The following is a 21,895-nucleotide window of genomic DNA, read 5'->3' as shown; positions in this document are numbered from 1 at the left end:
GTACATTCCAGGCGGCGGAGCCCGCGGCGTCTCCTTCGCGGGCCCCGCCTACCTGGAGACGCGCTCGAAATGAGCAGACTTTCCTCCGAGCGGGAACAGTTTGCTCATTTCGAATGTGGCCTACACACGGGCGGACTGTCCGCTCAAACCAAGTTTCAGCGGACAGTTTTTCGGAATTTCCGAAAAACTTTGTTCGTCAAACTGTCCGCTGAAACTGTCCGCTGAAGCCCCACACACGAGCGGACTGTCCGCTGAAACACTGTTCAGCGGACAAAGTTGAGCGAACAGTCCGCCCGTGTGTACGCGGCCTGAGAGAGAGAGTCTGAGAGAGAGAGAGAGAGTCAGAGAGAGAGAGAGAGAGTCAGAGAGAGAGAGAGTCTGAGAGAGAGAGAGTCTGAGAGAGAGAGAGAGTCCGAGAGTCCCATTGTGTAGACTGGGCTGGAGTCTCTGTATTGTTTGCTAGCTACATGTTCTCTTTTCTCATTTCCAGTAAATGAGGTAGTGGTGCCCCTCCCATGTTATAATGTGAAAGGCGCCATTATAGAAAAAAACAACACACTCGAGAGACTGCTGAATGTGCTCAGCAAGGGAACAGGATAACAAAATATCTATGTTTAGTTTTTGTTAGGCTTTTTCTAAATTGTTTTCATCGTGTATAGTCAGTGATCATCGTCATCATGCATGTTAAAAAACCCACAAAAGTAAAAATATCATAAAACATAGTTGCCCCACATTGTAAAAAATATTAGAGGGACACTTCAGAGAGAGAGAGAGAGTCAGAGAGTCTGAGAGAGAGTCTGAGAGAGAGAGAGAGTCTGAGAGAGAGAGAGTCTGAGAGAGTCAAAGCCGCCATTACAGTAGACCATCTCTTGTGTAACAGGTCATGGGCGGCACAGTGGTGTAGTGGTTAGCACTCTCGCCTAGCAGTAAGAAGCGTCGCTGGTTCAAATCCCAAACACGACACCACCTGCCTGGAGTTTGCATGTTCTCCCTGTGCCTGTGTGGGTTTCCTCCCACACTTCAAAGACATGCTGGTAGGTTAATTGGATTCTTTCCAAAATTGGCCCTAGTATATGAATGGGTACCTTGGATTGTGGGCTCTTGAGGGTAGGGACCGATGTGAGTGTACAATGTACAGGGATAGGGACAATTGTAGACATTCACTCAGGTTGAACTGGATAGACTGGTGTCTTTATTCAACCTTACTAACCATGTAATTAAGTCGGTCACTCGCCAAGGGGAACAAACAATAGGTGGAGCCGGACAGGTGGCTGCCATTAGAAATTGAGCTGCCCCTCCCCACGGGCTTTCCCACAACAGGTCACAGGCCGGCAAGAAGCCGCAGGGGGTTGGCGGCAGCTCAATTTCTATTGGCAGCCACCTGCCCGGCTACGCCTCTTGTTTGTTCCCCACGGCAAGTGACCAGGCTCAAAGTGGAAGTAAACCCATCGATTTAAACAGTTAAACAAAAAAAAGGCATGCCGGGAATGCTTACTGCACATTGGCTGTGCTCTCAGCCAAACTATCAAACCATCCAATGGCTGGTGTCATAATGAATCACATGTGCAGCACCATAGCAGTTGAAGATTAAACAGAGGCAAAGATGGCAGCTTCCTTGGCTGAAAACGATAGGGGAGTTTACTTCCACTTTAATGAGAGCTGGTCTACTGTAAAATGGAGGCCGGAGGATACAATTCACTGCCGGCCGTGGACATCTAGCGGCCGCGGGGAAAAAACAGGAAAAACAGATTTCCCAGGACATTTCCCGGGAAACGCTAAAAGTGTGACAAAAGTCTAAATCCTGGGAATGTCCCGGGAAATACAGGACAGTTGACAACTATGGTAAAATTTAAAATGTTAATGAAAATAAATCTATCTGTTGAATATACAGTATAGGATTTCTTCTTTTCTATCCTGCAGAGGCAGAAGAAACTCATCCACTTTGATTGCAACTCACAGTGCCCCTATCTGAGGAAAGTAGAAAAAAATCAGAAACGCCTGAAAGAATATTACATTTGACCTGATTCAGAGCCTGATACTCATATACACAGTATTACCAAAAGTATTGGGACGTCTCCCTTTACAACCATGGCAACGAAGTCTTAGTCCGTAGGGTTCAATATTGAGTTGGCCCACCCTTTGCAGCTATAACAGCTTCAACTCTTCTGGGAAGGCTGTCCATAAGGTTTGGGAATGTGTCTATAGCAATATTTGACCCAGTGGGGGCTGGTGGTAAATTTTCAGCCCCCCCCCCCGAGTCGGTTACAAGCCCGGCACTTACCTCATCTATGGCGCCGGCAGTGCTTCCCTTGCGTCTCCTCCTCAACATCACGTTGACTTCCGCTGTGCGTCTCCTCCCTCCTCCTCGGCCAATTGGAACGCTTCTCTTTTCGGCCAATCTGGAAACAGGTCTTAGACCAGCTCCCTGATTGGCAAGGTGGATAATCAGTGTGACAATAGTAAACATTAATTTGCTATTGTCAGACAACTGGGTGGGTTCATGGCGCAGTGCTCTTTTGAAACCAATTGGAGCCTCTAGCTCTAATCGCGTGCTTAAAAACAAAAAAACAATTGGAATCCATTAGTCTGACACACCGCATGTATATTAGGAGGCCGGACACATGGATGGGGGGTGGCGCCATGTGCCCTGCATTGTGGGCTGCCACTGTTTTGACCATTCTTCCAGAAGCACGTTTGTGAGGTCAGGCACTGGCCATTGGCATTGGCTCGCAGTCTCTGCTCTAAATCATCCCAAAGATGTTCTGTCGGGTTGAGGTCAGGGCTCTCTGCAGGCCAGTCAAGTTCCTCCACCCCAAACTCACCTCATTCAGGTCTTCATGGACCTTGCTTTGCATAGCTGGATTAACACTGGCATTAAAATATTTGTTTTGGGGTTTCCACAAATGTTTGGATCCAATGTGTTCTGCATGTACATTGACGCATTTCAAATGATCTTTAGGAGTACATGTAAATAATATCAGTATGATAAAACCCACAATTTGCTTGGAAAAAACAAGGATACATAAATTGGCTGGAATCCACATTTGCAACGCGTTGAGTATACGGCCGTGGGCAAAAGTTTTGAGAATGACACAAATATACATTTTTACAAAGTCTGCTGCTTCAGTATTTTTAATAGTAAATTAAAACACTCAGGTGTGAATGGGGCCAAAGTTTTTGCAAAGAGTCAATATTTTCAGTGTAGACCCTTCTTTTTCAAGACCTCTGCAATTCCCCCCGGCATGCTATCAATCAACTTCTGGACCACATCTGATTATGGCAGCAAATTCTTGTATAATCAATGCTTGGAGCTTGTCAGAATTTGTGTTTTTTTTTTTTCTTACCCACCTCTTGAGGATTGACCACAAGTTCTCAATGGGATTTAGGTCTGGGGAGTTTCCTGGAAAATTTTGGTTGGTACCTTTGACAAGCTGGATAGACTCCTAACCCAACTTAGTGACTCTAAAGGTTCTTTTTTTTTTAATAACAAACATGTTATACTTACCTCCACTGTGCAGTTCGTTATGCACAGAGTGGCCCCAATCCTGCTGTTCTGGGGTCCCACTGCGGCTCTCGTGGCTCCTCCCTGCAATAGCTAACCCCCTCAGGGAAGCTCGCTCCATGTCATACACTCGGCGTCCATAGATGCCTAGTGTATGACTCTGTCCTGCCCCCAGATGGCCGCGTCAATGGATTTGATTGATGGCAGTGGGAGCCAATGGCTGCTATCAATCTGTCCAATCAACGCCGAGACTCCGTGGAGAAGAGGACGTCGTGGACACGCAGAGCAGGTGAAATGGCTCAGGTAAGTAAAACTTGGCCCGTGACAGCCAGGTGGTTTTTCACCTTAATGCATAGGATGCATTAAGGTGAAAAAAACACAAACCTTTACAACCCCTTTAAGGCTCGTACACACTACAATAAAAACAGGTGAACATTTCCGTCCAAAGAATTTTCGTACGATTTTCGTGTAGTGTGTACACAACTTTCGACAGCCGATTCTGAATTTTCGTACGAAAATTCCCGAAGGAACAAACTCAAGAAAATTTCTCGTACGGGAACAGAACAAACGATTTTCATTTTTAATGTGTGCTGTTTTCGTACGATTTTCATACAAGAAAAATCTGAAAAGAGACTGCATGATCAGAAACGATAAACAACAAAAAAAAAAAGACTTTGTCGTACAAGGATTTTCATACACATTTTCAGTCGTCGATTGCGATTTGCTGTGAAACGAGGAAAATCAGACGAATATTTGCCCGATTTTCTTATAGTGTGTACTCAAATGGACACCAAGATGAAGATGAGCGTGTCACCTAAGGTTACCTGGTTACAATCAAGTATGTTATTATAATATTATTATTATTATTATTATTGTTATTGATAATATTATTATTGTCAATTACAGAGGTGACAGCTGGACAGAACGCAATCGGGTTAGAAAGAAGATCAACTAATTTGAGGTTTGGTGCTGGAAAGGATGTTATGCATGCCATAAACTGTATATATTGTTTAATTAAATTTTTTCCCTTTTCTTTTATGCTTTTATTTTAGTTATTTATTTTTTTCCCTTTATTTGTTCATATGTATATTTTTTATATGTTTTATTCTCGGTTTCTGTAAACATGACAAACTTTTGCATTCCTACACCATTATTTCCTTTTGGGTGTGAGCACAATGGCAAAGTGACCTTAGAAACCTGAGCGCTGATCGGAGTGGCCTGGCGGGCCTGGCGTAGACAAGTCTGATCTTCATTTTGAGTGTCTTTCCCCTTGAATACCCTGTAAACAGTACAGTGGCTCCAACCGCATCTGTCAGGTTTTTTTCGTTCAACCCAGCAAAAAACTAGTAGTGTGTAGTGCTTTAGGCAGAGAATGCCACTCAAGTCAGGATCATTGTAGTTCCACTACGATAGACACTTCCCTATAGCCCTATTGGGATTGGTGGATGCTCACCTTTTGGTTCATACCCATTGATTTTGGAGCCTATGTTAGCCAAGGAGATGCAAGAATATGCCAAAAGTCTGCAGTGAGTTGTTGTCTACAGTATGTGAAGGATGTCTCTGGATTCCCCCAAGCAAGTCTTTGCCATGCCCAATGGAGTTGAGTTTCCACTTGTCATTGTGGTCGATAAGGCTTTGACACTGAGAACCTAATGCGCCCATATAGTGGGTGTGGACTTAACCACAAGCAGAAGATATTTCATTATCGACTGAGCCATGCCCGACGAGTACTGTTTTCATGCATACAGTTGTATGTTGAAAATATATTTAAAATGGAGCTGGTCTGCTGTCTACTCCATATTGCTGTGTACTCCATAATTTACTACGTGATAAGGAGAGAGGCTTCCTTGAACCTGCACCACCAAACCCTGATCAGGATGTTCAGTTTATGTACTTATGTTTCACCGCTTGGGTCAAAAGCATTAGAAATCAAGTCACAAACATCTTTGTTTCACCTGAGGGTGAAGTGTCCTGGCAGACCTGAGTACCATCAACTCAAGTCTGAGTCCTAGTGACTTGATGAATAAGAGATCTAAAAAGAAGTTGGTTTTGTGCTAGTATGGTGAGATCTTCCAGGGTCATCCCCACAGCCGTAGTCAATGTGCCCAGCCATGTCGTAGCAGGTCTTTCTCTTCACCTGGTTCCTTCAATCTTCCCAAACATTATTTCATTCTCCAGTGATCTCTGTCTTCCAGTGGAGGCCCGTTCATTAGGGGTGCCTGGGCGCTGTCCCCTATATCCTCGCCACCCCCTATATGAATAATAGATAGATTCATGCATAGCATGAATCTATCCATGGCTGCCGTGGCCACTCCCTATTCAGACGTCTGGCCCCTTTTAGGTTGCCGGGCACCTGAATTACAGCGGGCGAGGGTGATTTTTCTTTTAAGCACCTGATTAGAGCCATAGGCTCTAATATGCTTCAAAATAGGATGGGCTCCTGGCGCAGAGCATTGTGCCATGAGCCCACCCAGGTGTTACAACAACGAATGTATATTTACTGTTGTAACACTGATCCTCAATCCGTCCATTCAGAAGCAGATCTGAGACCCATTTTCCGATTGACCGAAAAGAAAAAAAAAACAATTGGCTGCCGAGGAGGAAGGGGGGGGAATGGAAGCCACTGCAATGGAGAGCAGGAGAAGGGAAAGCCGTTGCTACGAGGAGCAAGGGAATAGATGGGGTAAGTGCTGCAGACCCATGTCACCCCCCCCCCCCAAAAAAAATAATTACCACTGACCACCGCTGCTCTCTTCTGACAGTGCGACCGAAATAGGAAAGTCAGAACGTAATCATTTGGCTTCTATTGATAAAGCCGGTTTGATCCAAAATTGATCTGTTCATTCTACGGGCTGTCCATGGCATGCATTAAATCTCCAGTGCCAAAGCTCAAATGTGTCAATTTCCTTCCTATCCTGTTTCCGTTGTGTCCAGCTTTCACAGCTGTAATTGACAACTGAGAAAGTAAATGCGCGGACAAGTCTGATCTTCGTTTTGAGTGTAATTTCTTTCCCCTTGAATACTTTGTAAATAGACTTCATTACTGGGCTACCAAGCGCTATTCTGCAGAGTATTTTGTTACTAATAGTTGCTTCCATGTTTGTTAAAGAGCCTAGGAGGTTTAAATGCTTTACACCCGTGTTTATGATTGTCATCTTTTATATAACATGATCCACACAATGAAACACTTTGCTGTCGATGAAGCAAAAGTGTTCCGTCTTTTGGTATTTTTTGTTTTATTCTAATATCCATTTGACATTGGTAATTATGTCTCTTGTCCCTCTTCCCTAAACCTAGCCTGAGTTTCAGGTAGTTCTCGCTCAATGTATGATTATATCATTTGGTGTAGTATTTTCAGCAATACTTTGCGGGCATATGAAATGAATGAAATCACTCTGTAGCTGTTAGAATCCGTGGCATCGCCTTTCTTCAGCATAGTAATGAACAGTGAAATTCTCCAGTCGGTTTGTAAGGTTAGGTACCTCCTCCATTTCCCCCTCCTTGTTTGGCACCTAGTGTGGTTCACATAGGAGGCCTACCCTGGGATGGGCTTTTCTGGGCAACACTAGGCACCTTACGGGGTCACTTCACTACACACAATTGGTACCTTTTTTCTTTCTTTGTGTCTCCTTCATCAATGCCCTGGAACAAGGCTGAGGATGGCATGGGGGGGGGGGGGGGATACTTGACCTTAAGGCAGGCTTCTACTCTTAGAGATGAACATACAGCATGTACATTTGTACTGCAACTGTTCTCCTGTAGAGCTGCATGATTTGGGCTAAAATGAGAATCACTATTTGTTTGCTTAGAATAAAGATCGCGATTCTCTCAAGATTTTCACGGTGTAACATCATCTTTCACATTATACAAAACAATTGGGCTAACTTTGCTGTTAAGTTTTTTTTAAATTCAAGTGTAATTTTTCAAAAGAAATTGCATTTGAAAAACCGCTGCGCAAATACAGTGTGACATAAAATATTGCAACAACCATTTTATTCTCTAGGTCTCTGCTAAAAAAAAATATGTTTGGGTATAATTTTCTAGCAGAAAATAATGATTTTTTTCTTGTAAGCAACAAATGTCAGAAAAGGTTTGGTCTTTAAAGGTAAATGGTTAAACTTCCTTCATCTTCACCAGAGATGGCGAACCTTGGCACCCCAGATGTTTTGGAACTACATTTCCCATGATGCTCAGCTACACTGAGTGCATGAGCATCATGGGAAATGTAGTTCCAAAACATCTTAGGTGCCAAGGTTCACCATCACTGATCTACACGCTGGAGTTCTTTCCTTTTGATAAAAGAACAAAAAGATAAGGTGTTGTATTAAAACCTGGCAGGCTGCCTAGATTTTGTTTTTCCAGCTGTGAGAACTCTCTGCACTTGTTAGAAAGATTGTGACATGTTGTTTTGAAGATCGGGAAGGGAAAAAGATTGTGATTTTGATTCTTCACAATTATTCGTGCAGCTCTATTCTCCTGTTAACTCTCAGGTCCCTGTGACAATGTACACCTTCTCTGTAGTTTGCATTTAGGAGGGACAAGCTAAGCGCTGTCCAAATCCACCTGTCCATCGTTTTCCGCTACTGTTTCCCGGTAGTGGAATGGGCTCCACACATGCACTTAACTCCTGAAGTCCCGCACCTCTGTACAGGATGGCAACCTCTGCTGTGCGAATCTGCTCCCTTTGATCTTCTAGAGGCTGTTCCACCTATAACAGGTATATCCTAGCCACAGGCTGCTTTAAAACGTCCTTTACACAAGGTAACCACTTTTGTTTTCACACCACTCAACTCCACACCAAAGTCTTCATACCTCAATGTGTATAAGACCCACTCGGTTAACTACGTGTGTTTTGGGGGGGGGATTCTCTGGATCTCTCAAACTTCTTGTAGCCTCTTTAATGGATCTCTCTCTGGGGCCTCTTGGCTTCCCCCTTGAAGGCTTTAATGAGTCCCTCATGCTTGGCCAGATCCAGAGAAGAACCAAAGAATCAAGAGAGGCATTAACTCCTACCCTCCTTGTTGGAATAGCGCCTAACTGGCTATACTAATCTGCTTGCAGGTCGGCCACGATCTTTACTATCCTCAAAATAAAATTAATTTGAATAAGTGTCCTTTAAATACAATCTGTATATGTTACAGTATATTTGTGGTTAGGGTTCGTTATAGATAATTCAACCGTATTATTGTTTGTCTTTGACCATCCTATATTTATATGACTGTCGTTTTTTCCTTTCTATTTTGATATATCAATAAAAAATATTGCAATAAAAAAAAGAAATAGAATTTGTTGTTTGTTTTTTATTAAAATTCTTCAAACGTCTCTATTATTTTGTTCTTTTTTAGGTTTTTTTTTTAAACTGTGTGCGGATTAGTGGCCATTCTCCATGTACGTATTTACCCCATGTGTGCTGTAAATATCTGTCCACGCCTTTGCCTTGTGTATTCTATTGTTTTAGCGTGGATGGGAAATGTCCCACAATTCGGGATAGACCTTCACAGCAACTATGAGTTCTATTTTGGAGACCTCTTTTTCCATCGCTTGCCATCTTGGAGACAGACCACTGGGCTTCCACACCAAAAGACATTAGGAATTTCTGGTAGAGACCGGAATTTCCTTGATTTCCATTGATATTCCACATGTTTCTTTTTTTTGGGCTACTCACTAAAATGTGTTAGCGCCTAATGAGGCTAGCGCTTGCAGTCGATTTATACGCGTTTAGGTGCGTCAAACATTTTTCTGCCAAAACCCTCTTCTTTTTTTCTGCCTCCACGGTCCAGTAAGCGCCTATGTGTGCATGGCCATATGTTAACATTGAGGGGCGTTTTAATGCCCTGTGTGTATAAAGCCTAAAATATATTTAAAAGCATCATGATGCGGTTGGCTATGTCATTAAACATGTTGCATTTACTAATTGTTGCCAGAAATTTCGAAAGCGCGAGAGATGATTTAACCACTTCCCGCTCGCCGGCCATCATGACGTCCTTGAATTTGAATGGGGATATCTGAATGATGGGTGAAGCTACAGGCATCATTCAGATACTGTATGGTCTTTTAGTGCTGGCGATTCCCTACACCATAAGAATGATCTTAGTGGCTGTTCCATCGTTTGATCGTTCTTATGGGCGGCACGAGGGGACGACCCCCTCCCGCCGCCCTTTGGTGCTTCTACCGACTCACTCCTGCCATCGGTGAGTCAGAGACAGGATCCGCCGGCTCTGGATGTTGACCATAGAGATTTCCATTGGAACAGATAATCCCCGGAGTCTCGGAGGCCTGGCGTGATGTTATGATGTCACGCCCCCGGCCTCTGCATTGAAAAAAAGTCGCCGCCTCGACTGGGAAACTGAGATCGTGTTTTTTTTTTTATTTCAGGCTTCCCAGCCTAGAGGTGAGATGTGGGGGTTTTATTGAGCCCACATCTCACTGTAAAGAGGACCTGTCATGCTTATTCCTATTATAAGGGATGTTTACATTCCTTGTAATAGGAAGAAAAGTGATCAAAAAAAGTGTCAAAATAGAAAAATTAAACAATACTTTTTTTTTTTAAAGTGCCCCTTTCCCCGTGTGCTCGCACACAGAAGCGAACGCATATGTAAGTCCTGCCCACATATGAAAACCGTGTTCAAACCACACGTGAGGTGTCTCCTTGATCGTTAGCACAAGAGCAATAATGTAACTCAAAACATGTAACCAGAAAAAAAATGTAATCCCTTATGGGGATACTGAAATTTGGCGTCATTCCACGACTGTGTGTAATTCAGAAGCGTGATATGTTTGGTATCTATTAGGCGGAACTTCATCTTTCACATTATGCAAAAAAATTGGGCTAACGTTACTGTTTTGTTTTTGTAAGCATGAAACTGTTTTTGTTTTTTTTTCCAAAAAAACACGTTTTAAAAATTGCTCCGTGAATACCATGCAAGATAAAAGGTTGCAACGACTGCCGTTGTATTCCCTAGGGCAGCCATTCTCAACCAGGGTTCTGTGGAGCCCTGGGGTTCCTCTAGAGGTTGCTAGGGGTTCCTTGAGCTGTGGCTGATGAACCACCTTTTTGATGGTGCCTACAGAGTTCAAGGTTCAGCATCACTTAGCAAAGCCAGCAGCATGACGCAATATATATGTTTAGCTGTCTATAAAGCGGGAGTCCACCGTTTTTTTTTTTTTTAAAAAGCCAGCAGCTACAAATACTAAATAAAATAGTGACACTTACCCGCCCAGCACGCCCGCAATGTCGGCACCCGAAGCCGATCTCTCGATCGTCTCTCGGGTGCTGCCGCCGCCATCTTGGGTATGGGAATCAGGAAGTGGAGCCTTTCGGCTTCATTTCCCGGTTTCCTACTGCGCATGCGCGAGTCGCGCTGCGCAATAAGGGTGGTCCCCGCTGTCTCTGGGATCCATGAGTTTCCCAGCAGGCAGCGGGGGACTTTCGGAAAGGGGCGTAGATTCTGCGGAATCTACGCCGGAAGTGGGTGCAGATACCTGTACTGTACAGGTACCTGCACCCCCTCCCCCTGAAAGGTGCCAATTGTGGCGCCGGAGGGGGGGAGGATTCCAATGAGCGGAAGGTCCACTTTAGGGTGGATCTCCGCTTTAAGGGTGGCAATCTGAGCACCATTTTAAGGGGAACATTCTTCCTATTGGCCACCAGCATAAAGGGCATTGTTCTATTGACCCCTGATCAATTGGTTTTAGTAAGGGTTCCTCGAGACTTGAAAATTTTTTTTGGGGTTCCCCTAGGGTTAAAAGGTTGAGAAAGCCTGCCCTAGGGTCTCTGCTAAAAAAAATATAATGGTTGGGGGTTCTATGTACAGTAATTTTCTAGCAAAAAAAAAAAAAAATGATTTTTACATGTAGGAGAGAAATGTCAGAATTAGCCTGGGTGGCAAGTAGTTAAAGGAAGTTTGAGACTTAGTTTAGTTGTTTCCTGAATATTCATGTGGGTAGTTTTTCTAGACATGTGATCCATTACTCAAGAAGTTTCCCAGCACATAAAACATTTTTGTAAATTCCTATTTTCGTATTTTGTTATTGCTCTTTAGAACTATGATTTCACCATAGCCTATTTTAACCTAGTGCCAACATTTCCTCTTTTCTTGGATCATAGAGCCCTGTGAGTCTTCATACCTCACATACCAGTCTACTGCACCCAGTCCAGGTCATTATCACACTGCTGGGACAGCTGTGTGCCTGCTATCCTACCAACTACCCACTTCCACTACTGTGCTCCTGTGTGCCTCCTATCCTACTAACTACCCTTCCCTGTACCCTGCCATTGTGTGCATGCTATGCTACCAATAACCCCTCCTTGTACCCTGCCACTGTGTGCTTGCTATCCTACCAACTACCCATCTCTGTACCCTGCCATTGTGTGCCTGCTATCCTACCAATTACACCCCCCCCTTCTGTACCTTGCCACAGTGTGCCTTTTATTTAACTTACTACCCTTTGCTGTAACCTACCACCATATGCCTGCTAAGCTACCAGCTACCCACACCCTATATTCTGCCCATGTGTGCCTGCTATTCTATCAACCTCATCTCCATAGACACTGCCAGCACTGTGTGCCTGTTATTCTACCAACTACACCCCCTGTGTACCCTGCCACTGTGTGCCTACTACCCTACCAACTACCTCCTCCTTGCCACTGTGTGCCTACTATACTACCAACTACCTCCTCCTTGCATCCTGCCACTGTGTACCTGCTATCATAGCAAATACCTCTTCTGTACCCTGAAAAAAAAATTAATAATAATTATTAATAAAAATGTCATAAAACTATCCCCTATTTTGTAAACGCTATAACTTTTGCGCAAACCAATCAATAATCGCGTATTGCGATTTTTTAAACAAAAATATGTTGAAGAATACGTATCGGCCTAAACTGAGGAAGAAAATATTTTTTGTTATCCTCGGAAAGCCGATCGCCCCCGCTCTAAACAACGGTACCAGGATGATTCCTGCAGCTTCGGGAATCATCCCGGTATAACCCCCTAAAAGCCAAGTATGCACATCTGTGTCTTATGGTCCAAATATCGTACGACAGATCGTATGACTTTTTTCGCTTAATAGTCGCATGTAGAAATTGAATAGGTAACTAAAGTCATGAAAATTCTCGTACGACAGAAGAAAAAAATGGGACGTGATGTCATGTGTTGTAATGTATTTTCGGACCACAACTATACTGACTAAACGAAAATCGTACGATCTGGTATTGTATGAGGAAAATTTTCATGCTTAACCGATCGAATAACATTGGATGAACTGTCATGACCGGCTCTCGAAAGTAGTGTACACACGATCCGAAAATCGTACGATTCTTCCTCGGACAACAGTTTTCGTACGATATTCGGATCGTGTGTACGGGCCATTAGCCATGTTGTTATCTCATGGGTTAGCTATGTGTCTTCAATGAATCTCCAGATGCTCGCATGTCTGGGAAATTACCCTTATAAAACACAAAGGACGGTTAAAGTGGTTGTAAACCCTTACAGACCACTTTGACCTACATTTAAGGCTTACCTGTAGGTCCGAGAAATATCTCCTAAACCTACACGGTTTAGGAGATATTTGCAAATGACAGGCACCGCTACGGCGCATGGACATAGACACTGAATGCGCCGCAAGTGAAGCCGAAGATGCCATCAATGACGGCTCCTGTGTGCATGCGCCGGAGGGACATCATTGCGGCTCTAGCCAGTCACAGCGCCAGAGCCGCGATACCCGGAAATCACTCCGGGTATCATGGCGGCGACGGAGGAGGTGGCCAAGGACCGCTGCGGGGGCTTTCATCTCAGGTAAGTAATTCATAATTCATAATGCTATGCATACTAGCTCATTATGCCTTTGCCTTGCAGGGTGTAATTTTTTTTTATTTGACTTTACTTCCTCCTTAACTGCTTCCCGCCCACCATATAGCCGAATGACAGCTATAGAGCGGACGCTTTCGTCCGGGAGGCCGTTCCTGGATGTCCTCATGTTTACTTCCGCAATGCGCGCCGCTGCGGGCGCGCATTCTGGAAGTTTTGTGTTTTGCCGTGTCCCCCGGGGACAGGCAAACACAGATTTCTGGAAACAGCCAATCACAGCGGCCGTTTACAGCACGATCGGCCTATCCAATGAGAGATGATCTCATATGTAAACATATGAGATCATCTCTCAGCGCCGCTCTCCCTCCTCACACAGACAGCGTGTGAGAGGGGAGAGATGAACGGCTGCAGCGGCCATAAGTGAAAAAAAAAAGTAAAAAAAGTGCCATCCGCCCCAGTGCCATCCGCCCCAGTGCCATCCGCCCCAGTGCCATCCTCCCCAGTGCCATCCTCCCCAGTGCTATCTGTCCCCAGTGCCACCTGTTTGTGCTATCTGTCCCCAGTGCCACCTGTTTGTGCTATCTGTCCCCAGTGCCATCTGTCATCAGTGCCACATATCAGTGCCATCTGTCATCAGTGCCACGTGTCATCAGTGCCATCTGTCATCAGTGCCACGTATCAGTGCCATTTGTCATCAGTGCCACCTGTCAGTGTCACGTGCCATCTGTTGTCAGTGTCACGTGTCATTGGTGCCATGTATTAGTGCCATCTGTCATTGGTGCCACGTATTAGTGCCATCTGTCATCGGTGCCACGTATTAGTGCCATCTGTCATCAGTACCACGTATTAGTGCCACGTGTCATCAGTGCCACGTATAAGTGGCATCTGTCATCAGTGCCACATATTAGTGCCATCTGTCATCAGTGCCACATATTAGTGCCATCTGTCATCAGTGCCACGTATAAGTGTCATCATTGCCACGTATCAGTGCCATCTGTCATCAGTGCCACGTGTCATTGTCCTGGTGCTCCAGGGCCTTCAAAAGTGTAAAAGGTAGTCAACAAGTTAGATGTGTAATTTATGCTCCTAGAACACGTGATGGCGCTCCCTGCATGTTGGGCCTCTCTATGTGGCCAGGCTGTGAAAAAGTCACACACATGTGGTATTGTAATACTCATTAGGAGTAGCAGAATTTTTTTGGGGGTGTCATTTGTGGTATACACATGCCATGTGAGAAAAATAACAATTTTGTGGAAAAAAATTGAAAAAATAAAAAATCTTAATTTTGCAAAGAATTGTGGGAAAAAAATGACAACATCAAAAAGCTCACCATGCCTCTTACTAAATAAATACCTTGGAATGTCTACTTTCAAAAAAGGGGTCATTTGGGGGGTATTTGTACTTTCCTGACTTGTTCGGGTCACAAGAAGCGAGATAGGCCACCAGTACATCAGATGTGATCAGTTTTGTGCGATTCGCACCACAGCTTGTAGACTCTCTAACTTTCACAAAGACCAAATAATATCCACTAATTTGGGTTATTTTTTCCAAAGACATGTAGCTGTATAAATTGTGGCCAAAATTTATGAAGAAAAATGAATAATTTGCATAATTCTGTCACAGAAACAAAGAAATATGCGTTTTTTTTTTCAATTTATTTTTTCAAAATTTTCGGTCTTCTTTCATTTATAGCGCAAAAAATAAAAACCCCAGAGGTGATCAAATACCACCAAAAGAAAGCTCTATTTGTGGGGAAAAAAGGACAAAAAATTAATTTGAGTACAGTGTTGCATGACTGAGTAATTGTCAAAGTGTGAGAGCCCCGAAAGCTGAAAATTGGTCTGGGCAGGAAGGGTGTTTAAGTGCCCAGTAGGCAAGTGGTTACATTTTGAACTGACATTTTGAAATACCTGTTCTGCTTTCAGTGTTGTTTTTGTTCAAATAGTTCCTTCTAAGCTTATCTGCTGTGTACTTTGAAAGGGAGGTGTAACCAACCATATCTACAGCCACAGTAGGAGGAAATGAGAAACCGAAGGGGTGCCTTAGGGTTGCTGTGAGATCCAACCTGATGCACTTTGCAATGATGTCTATAGGATTCTGGGACAATAACATAAAGACAAAGATCAGCTATTTATACCAGCAGTAATAATCCACTTGACCTCCAGAAGATTTACCCCCCCTTAATTTAACCACTTCAGCCCCGGAAGATTTTACCCCCTTCCTGACCAGAGCATTTTTTGTGATTCGGCACTGCCTCGCTTTAACCACTTAAGGACTAGCTTTGTTTTGGAATGTTGGTGTTTACAAGTTTAAAACAGGTTTTTTTTTGCTAGAAAATTACTTAGAACTCCCAAACATTATATATAGTTTTTTTTTCTAACACCCTAGAGAATAAAATGGCGGTCATCGCAATACTTTTTTTTCACATCGTATTTGCGCAGCGGTCTTACAAGCGCACTTTTTTTTGGAAAAAAAAAAACACCTTTTTTGAATAAAAAAACAAGACAGCAGTAAAGTTAGCCCAATTTTTTACCCAACATGTCACGCTTCAAAATTGCGCCCCGCTCTTGGAATGATGACAAACTTTTACCCTTAAAAATCTCCATAGGCGACGTTTAAAAAATTCTACAGGTTGCATGTTTTGAGTTACAGAGGAGGTCTAGGGCTAGAATTATTGCTCTCACTCAAAGGATCATGGCAATACCTCACATGTGTGGTTTGAAAACCATTTTCATATGCGGGCGCTACTCACGTGTGCATTCGCATGGATACATAGCCATACTATGGTATGGAGATGGGTGGGGGCCATCTTAGCCTCACTTGTCTCTATACCCATCCACGAACAGGTCCCGATCGCCTCCACTTCTGCCGACGGCTCCGGTAAGCGGCAGGAGGGGGGGGCGGGGAAACTTCACTTTGCAGTGCAGTTTCATCTGCTGGCCATTTAGATTGCTGCTGGGACACCGACATCCAACACCCTGCAGAGATGTGATTGCTGATGGTTCTTCAGCCAGTATAGCTCTGCAAGAGGATGAAGACTTCAGTCACTGATGGTGGGAATTGTTTTTTTTTAAATATTCTAAATATTTTTTTTTTTTTTTTTATGTGACAGTTACATGACAAGTAGATTAGATGACCTCCAACCATGACCCAAGTCTGCTAGAACACCCCCCCCCCCCCCCAAACGATACACAACAAGGTTTGGAGTCAAATGGCCATCGCAGACTTTTATTAACAATAAAATGAATTCAACTGAAATAACATTCCTTAAAACAGAAACGGAGAAATTTTAAGCTTGGTGGTCTCTGAGTGCAGCAAAGCACAACCTACAGTATATTCACTACGGAAAACCTTTTCTTAAAGAGGAACTGCAATCTGCCTACATAATTTGTAATAAAAACATCTTTGCCATTCTGAAGCTTCCCTTCGACCACTTTGCATATTATTTTATATATGCTGTGATTTTGTAATTGCCAAATATGCTGCAGAAATCTCATTCCCCTAAGTCTGGCTGCAGCCATTTTAACTGTGGGCAGCTGAACCAGCTGCCTGTTCACTTCCTGGATTAACACAGACACACAGAGGCACGCCTCCAGCTATGCAGCTCTCATTGGCCTTTTTATGACTCGTTCCACAATCTCCCTTCCTGGCAAGTTCTCAGGAGCGTGGGAGAGAGAGCTGTACATGATGTGATAAGTCTAGGCTAATGACCAGACAAGAAACAGGAAGTGGGCTGTATAAGGTATTTACTGGCAGAAAAAAAAAATGTTTTACTATCCAAAGTTAAAACAACAACAAGAGCAGAAGATTTAATAGATGGAAAGATGAAAAAATGACTGAAGGTCCACTTTAACCACTTCATGACCATGCTTTTTTTTTTTTTTTTTTTTGCTATACGGCACTGAGTTACTTTAAAGTGGAATTCCACCCAAAAGGTGCCACTCGGGTGCCACAATTAACACCTTTTGGGGGGGGGGGGGGACAGGTATCCTGTTCCCACATCTGGGAGTCCGTGCCTCAGCCTGTGACATCACCGCGGGGCTCGCTCCTCCTCTCCCTGTCACCGGGCCAGTAGGAGAGAGGAGCGGGGGCCTCACGCATGCGCAGTAGGGTTCCTGGCATGAAGTTGTAAGGCTACACTGTCGGGTTAACTTACCCGCAATGGAGGTGGGATGCACCCGACAGCTGATGGAAACATCAGCTGCGGTGCCGACATTGTTGGACCCTGGGACACGTAAGTGTCCTATTGTTAAAAGCCAGCAGGTGCAGTATGTGTAGCTGCTGGCTTTTAGCTTTTTTTTTTTGTTGTTTTTTTTTGGGCGGAACTCTGATTTAACTGACAATTGTGCAGACCGACCCAAATAAAATTTATGTCTTTTTTTTTTTTTTTTTTCACAAATAGAGCTTTCTTTTGGTGGTATTTTATCAACGCTGCAGTTTTTATTTTGTTTTGTTATAAACAAAAAAAAAAAGACCGCCAATTTTGAAAAAAAAACTATATTTTTTGCTCTCTGCTATAAAACATGTAAAAAATCTTCATGAATTTAGGCCAATATGTATTCTGCTACATATTTTTGGTAAATAAAATGCCAATAAGCGTATATTGATTGGTTTGCACAAAAGATATAGTGTCTTCAAACAATGGGATAAATTAATGGACTTTCTATTTATTTTTATTTTTTTACTAGTAATAGCGGCAATCAGCGACTTATAGTGGGACTGCTATATTGCAGCAGACAAATCGGACATCTGACGGACACTTTTTGGGACCAGAGACACCGATACAGCGATCAGTGCTAAAAAATATACACCGTTGCTGTACTAATGACATTGGCAGGGAAGGGGTTAACATCAGGGGCGATCAAAGGGTTTTATGTGTTCCTAGGGAGTGCTTGCTAACTTGTAGGGGAGGTGCTTTTACTAGAGGAAGGCAGAGATCCGTGTTCCTGCATAGCAGGAAGACAGGATCACAGCCTTCCCTTGTTTCAGAACGGTGATCTGCCTTGTTTACATCAAATTAAATTACATTAAATCACTGTTCTGCCCGTCTCCCAAATGATCAGAGGGCGTTGCATCCATCCAATCACAGCAGAAGCATGCGTGCCCCAGACCCGGAAGTGCAGAATTACATACAGGTATGTGATGCTACCCAGAGCGGACACCCTGCCACAAGTAAATGTACGTGGGGCGGTTGGCATCTGGTTAAAAATATTGTTGTATAACCAGATGAAAATACATTACTGGGACTTTTCCTTTAAATATTATTCATTGACCTGACTCCTATTTTAGCATCATAATGTGAGCTGGCTCACAATCGGTGTTCCAGTTCATCCTAAAGACGTTCTGTAGGTTTGAGGTCCTGGGCTCTATGCAAACTCCTCAAACCATGTCTTTATGGAGCTGGCTTTGTACACCGGGGTACAGTCATCCTGGAACAGAAAAGGGTCTTCATCCAACTTTTACCCCAAGGTTAGACGATCACAATGGTCTGCAATAACTTGTATGTTGTGGTATCAAAGGAGTTGTAAAGGCTGAAGGTTTTTATATCTTAATGCATTCTATGCATTAAGATAAAAAGCCTTCTGTGTGTAGCAGCCCCCCCCCCCAATACTCACCTGAGGCCCATCTCTGTCCAGCGATGTCCACAAGTCCCTCAGCCATCTGGGCACCATTGGTTCCCGCTACTGTCAATCAAAGCCAGTTAGCCAATCAGGAGAGGTGGGGGCAGGGCATCTAAATTGGACACAGAGCTGCAGCTAGGCTAGGGTGCCCCCATAGCAAGCTGCTGGCTGTGGAGGCACTCAAAAGGAGGGAGGGGCCAGGAGCAGTGAACAGGGACCCGAGAAGAGGAGGATCGGTGCTGCTCTGAGCAAATTCACTGCAATAGAGCAGGTAAGTATAACATGTTTTGATATTTAACCACTTCCTACCCGGCCAATGTATATAAATGGCCGGGTGGGAGCTCTCTCCTTCTGAGTGGACGTTCAGGAACGTCCCTCAGAAGGAGGGGGATCATGCACGCGCCCACGCAGCGGCGCGATCCCGATGTGCTCGTGTCACCCAGACACGGCGCATCTCTGATTGGCAGGAGGGCTCTGTGATTGGCCCCCCTGATCACATGACGGCCATGTCCAATCACAGCCGTCATGTGATGTAAACACAGAGCCCGCTGCTAGGCAATCGGCTCTCACAGTAGTTGTCGGTGAGGAGAGGAGAGGGGATCGCTGTCACCACACAAAATGTCCCCACACAGTGTAAACACACATGTCCCCAAAGCACATGTCCCCACACAATGTCCCCAAATAATAAAAACACCTGTCCCCCACATATGTCCCACTAAATTGTCCCAATGATTATCTGCACACATCGGTCCGTGATCACCTGCGCACATATGTACATGATCATTTGCATATATATCTATCCGTGATCACACAAACCAATTATTATACACTTAATGGATTTTTTTTTTTTAACAAAAACATAGCAGAATACATTTTGGCTTAAATTTATGACAAAATTTGATTTTATTGGATTTCTTTTAAAATAGAACGAAGAAAATATAGTTTTTTTTTCCAAATTTCCGCTCTTTTTTCGCTTATATCGCAAAAAGTTTAAAACGGAGTCATGAATAAATACCACAAAAAGAAAGCTCTGTTTGTGTGAATAAAATAATAAAAAGTAATTTGGGTACAGCGTAACATGACTGTGCAATTGTCATTAAAAATGCGAGAGTGCTGAAAGCTGAAAATTGGTCTGGGAAGGAAGAGGGGCGAAAGTGCCCGGTATTGAAGTGGTTAAAAAAAAAAAGAGACTTTACAATCACTTTAACAGAATCCTCCACTGGAAACTCCTGAACTCCATTATTTGGAAAGGGTGACCACAAATGTTTGGCCATATAGTGTAGTTTGTCTACTTCATTTGCTGCTCCTAAACTCCATTGATATATTACTGCTCTAAGAAGGTACAGTATGTCAGAAAAGTGTTTTTTGCATTTCATCATTTAGGGACATTATATATTGTTTTTCTCTCTGTACAGAATGTTTAAGCCCCCTTACAAATGGAGACCCTGAAAAGCCTGCAAATTACAATAAACAAGGTATGATAAAGGCATGTATCTACAAATGTTGTGTCTGTACTGAGCTATGCATGGCTGTTATGCTGAATGTTTTACAGCTTGGGTTGGCTTTGTTTGAACTTGCCCAGGTATTTCCATTGACAGCATTTGGTATTTTACAATCAAATGTTTATTGTATAAATCAGCCCTAAGGACCAGAGTTGAGAAAAAAAGGGTTATTAATAATTCAAACTGGCATATGTGACAATGCTGGAAACATTTTTATGTTTTGGTTCACATAATCATGAAAACTGCATCCCATCAGAACACCTCTTTGGGTTTTCTTGCTATTATACATTACCGTATCTCCCAACTGTCCCTGATTCGGAACAAAGTCCCTCCAATTTCTAAATTGCTGCAGCTGTAAATTCCAAAAGCCAATATAAAGGAATAGTAGTGGTAAAAAAGCACTTGTGGGTTTAACTAATGCCCCTTACAAATCATTGGAATTTTCGTGACCCCCAAAGGAGCTGCTGGTTTTATTTGGGCTTACCATCACCTCACTTGTTTGCTTCTCCGTCTTGGGGTTCCCATGGTAGATGGCCCAAAGAATGTGTAAAAACTGACACTGAATCCTCTTTTGGGTTATTTATTTAGAACAAAGCAAAGTCTCTCAATAAAGGTAGAGGGTTAGGGGTGAGTTCAGGCACTTAGATTGCAAGATGGAAGTCTTTAGAGAAAATACAGAGAATAAAAACTGTTTCACAACCGGATTTAACAACCCCTGGATAGAGCTCTCTTACTAGGCCTAGCATCCGGTGGGATGCTCGGTAAAGTCTCTGCCACAGACTTGTAAGATACACTTGAGTGTTACTGAGGGATGTGGATAAATTTAAAGAACTGACATACGGTATCACTATCTCTCAACCGATCCGGCGATACCATATGAGTGTTGAAACAGGTTGCGTCCTTCAACTAAGCCTCCAGGCTCCTCCAGAGAAGCCAGCCTTGCGCACGGTCTTCTCCTGAAAGGGTCCTCCCTGGAGTCCTTCAGTTACTGGGCCTCTCCCTTCAGATGAGACGGCACCTGACCACCCTTGGGCCAGCCGGCCCTGAGACTCAGGATGCATGGTTCTGCTCCCCAGGCCAGGAGGGCCATGGGGCTGGGTCAGGAGGACCACCAGAACCAAACAGACAGAAAAATCAACTCCCGCCAATGTGGCGTCGGTACCTTAAATACAACCCCCCAGAATGCACAGCAGGAAAACACTCCCACTGGGCTGGTTCCGAGAGGATAGTGATATTCAATACACCCAGCTAGACTGCATTTCTACTCTTGCCAGCAGTGACAGCGACACCTGCGGTCAAGGAGAACCCAGTGCAACCCAGCTGGGATGGTACTGAAACCAGAAATTTAGAGAATTAGTCCCAAAGCCCAACTGTGGCTTCAGGCAACTTTACTTTTCAAAAACCATAGCACCTGCTCGTCAAGGTTTTTCCGACCGAATTCCGCTCAAGCTTCACTTACAT

The 21,895-nt window shown here is 43.7% G+C and overlaps 1 protein-coding gene across 2 annotated transcripts in view; it reads left to right on the top strand.

The window, feature by feature from the left end:
• LOC143930937 (C-type lectin domain family 2 member B-like) overlaps window positions 1–21,895 on the top strand; it is a 107,143-nt gene that overhangs the window by 12,341 nt on the left and 72,907 nt on the right. For both annotated transcript variants that reach the window (XM_077455627.1, XM_077455628.1), the window contains exon 2: window positions 20,348–20,407. In XM_077455627.1, the coding sequence (XP_077311753.1) occupies window positions 20,348–20,407 (60 nt within the window). The remainder of the gene's footprint in view (window positions 1–20,347; window positions 20,408–21,895) is intronic.

Source organism: Lithobates pipiens, unplaced genomic scaffold, assembly GCF_037356315.1.
Source record: "Lithobates pipiens isolate NorthernLeopardFrog02 unplaced genomic scaffold, aLitPip1_a1.2 Scaffold_25, whole genome shotgun sequence".
NCBI lineage: Eukaryota > Metazoa > Chordata > Amphibia > Anura > Ranidae > Lithobates > Lithobates pipiens.
The sequence above is the reverse complement of the archived record's forward strand: the minus strand, read 5'-3'. Positions and strand labels throughout refer to the sequence as shown.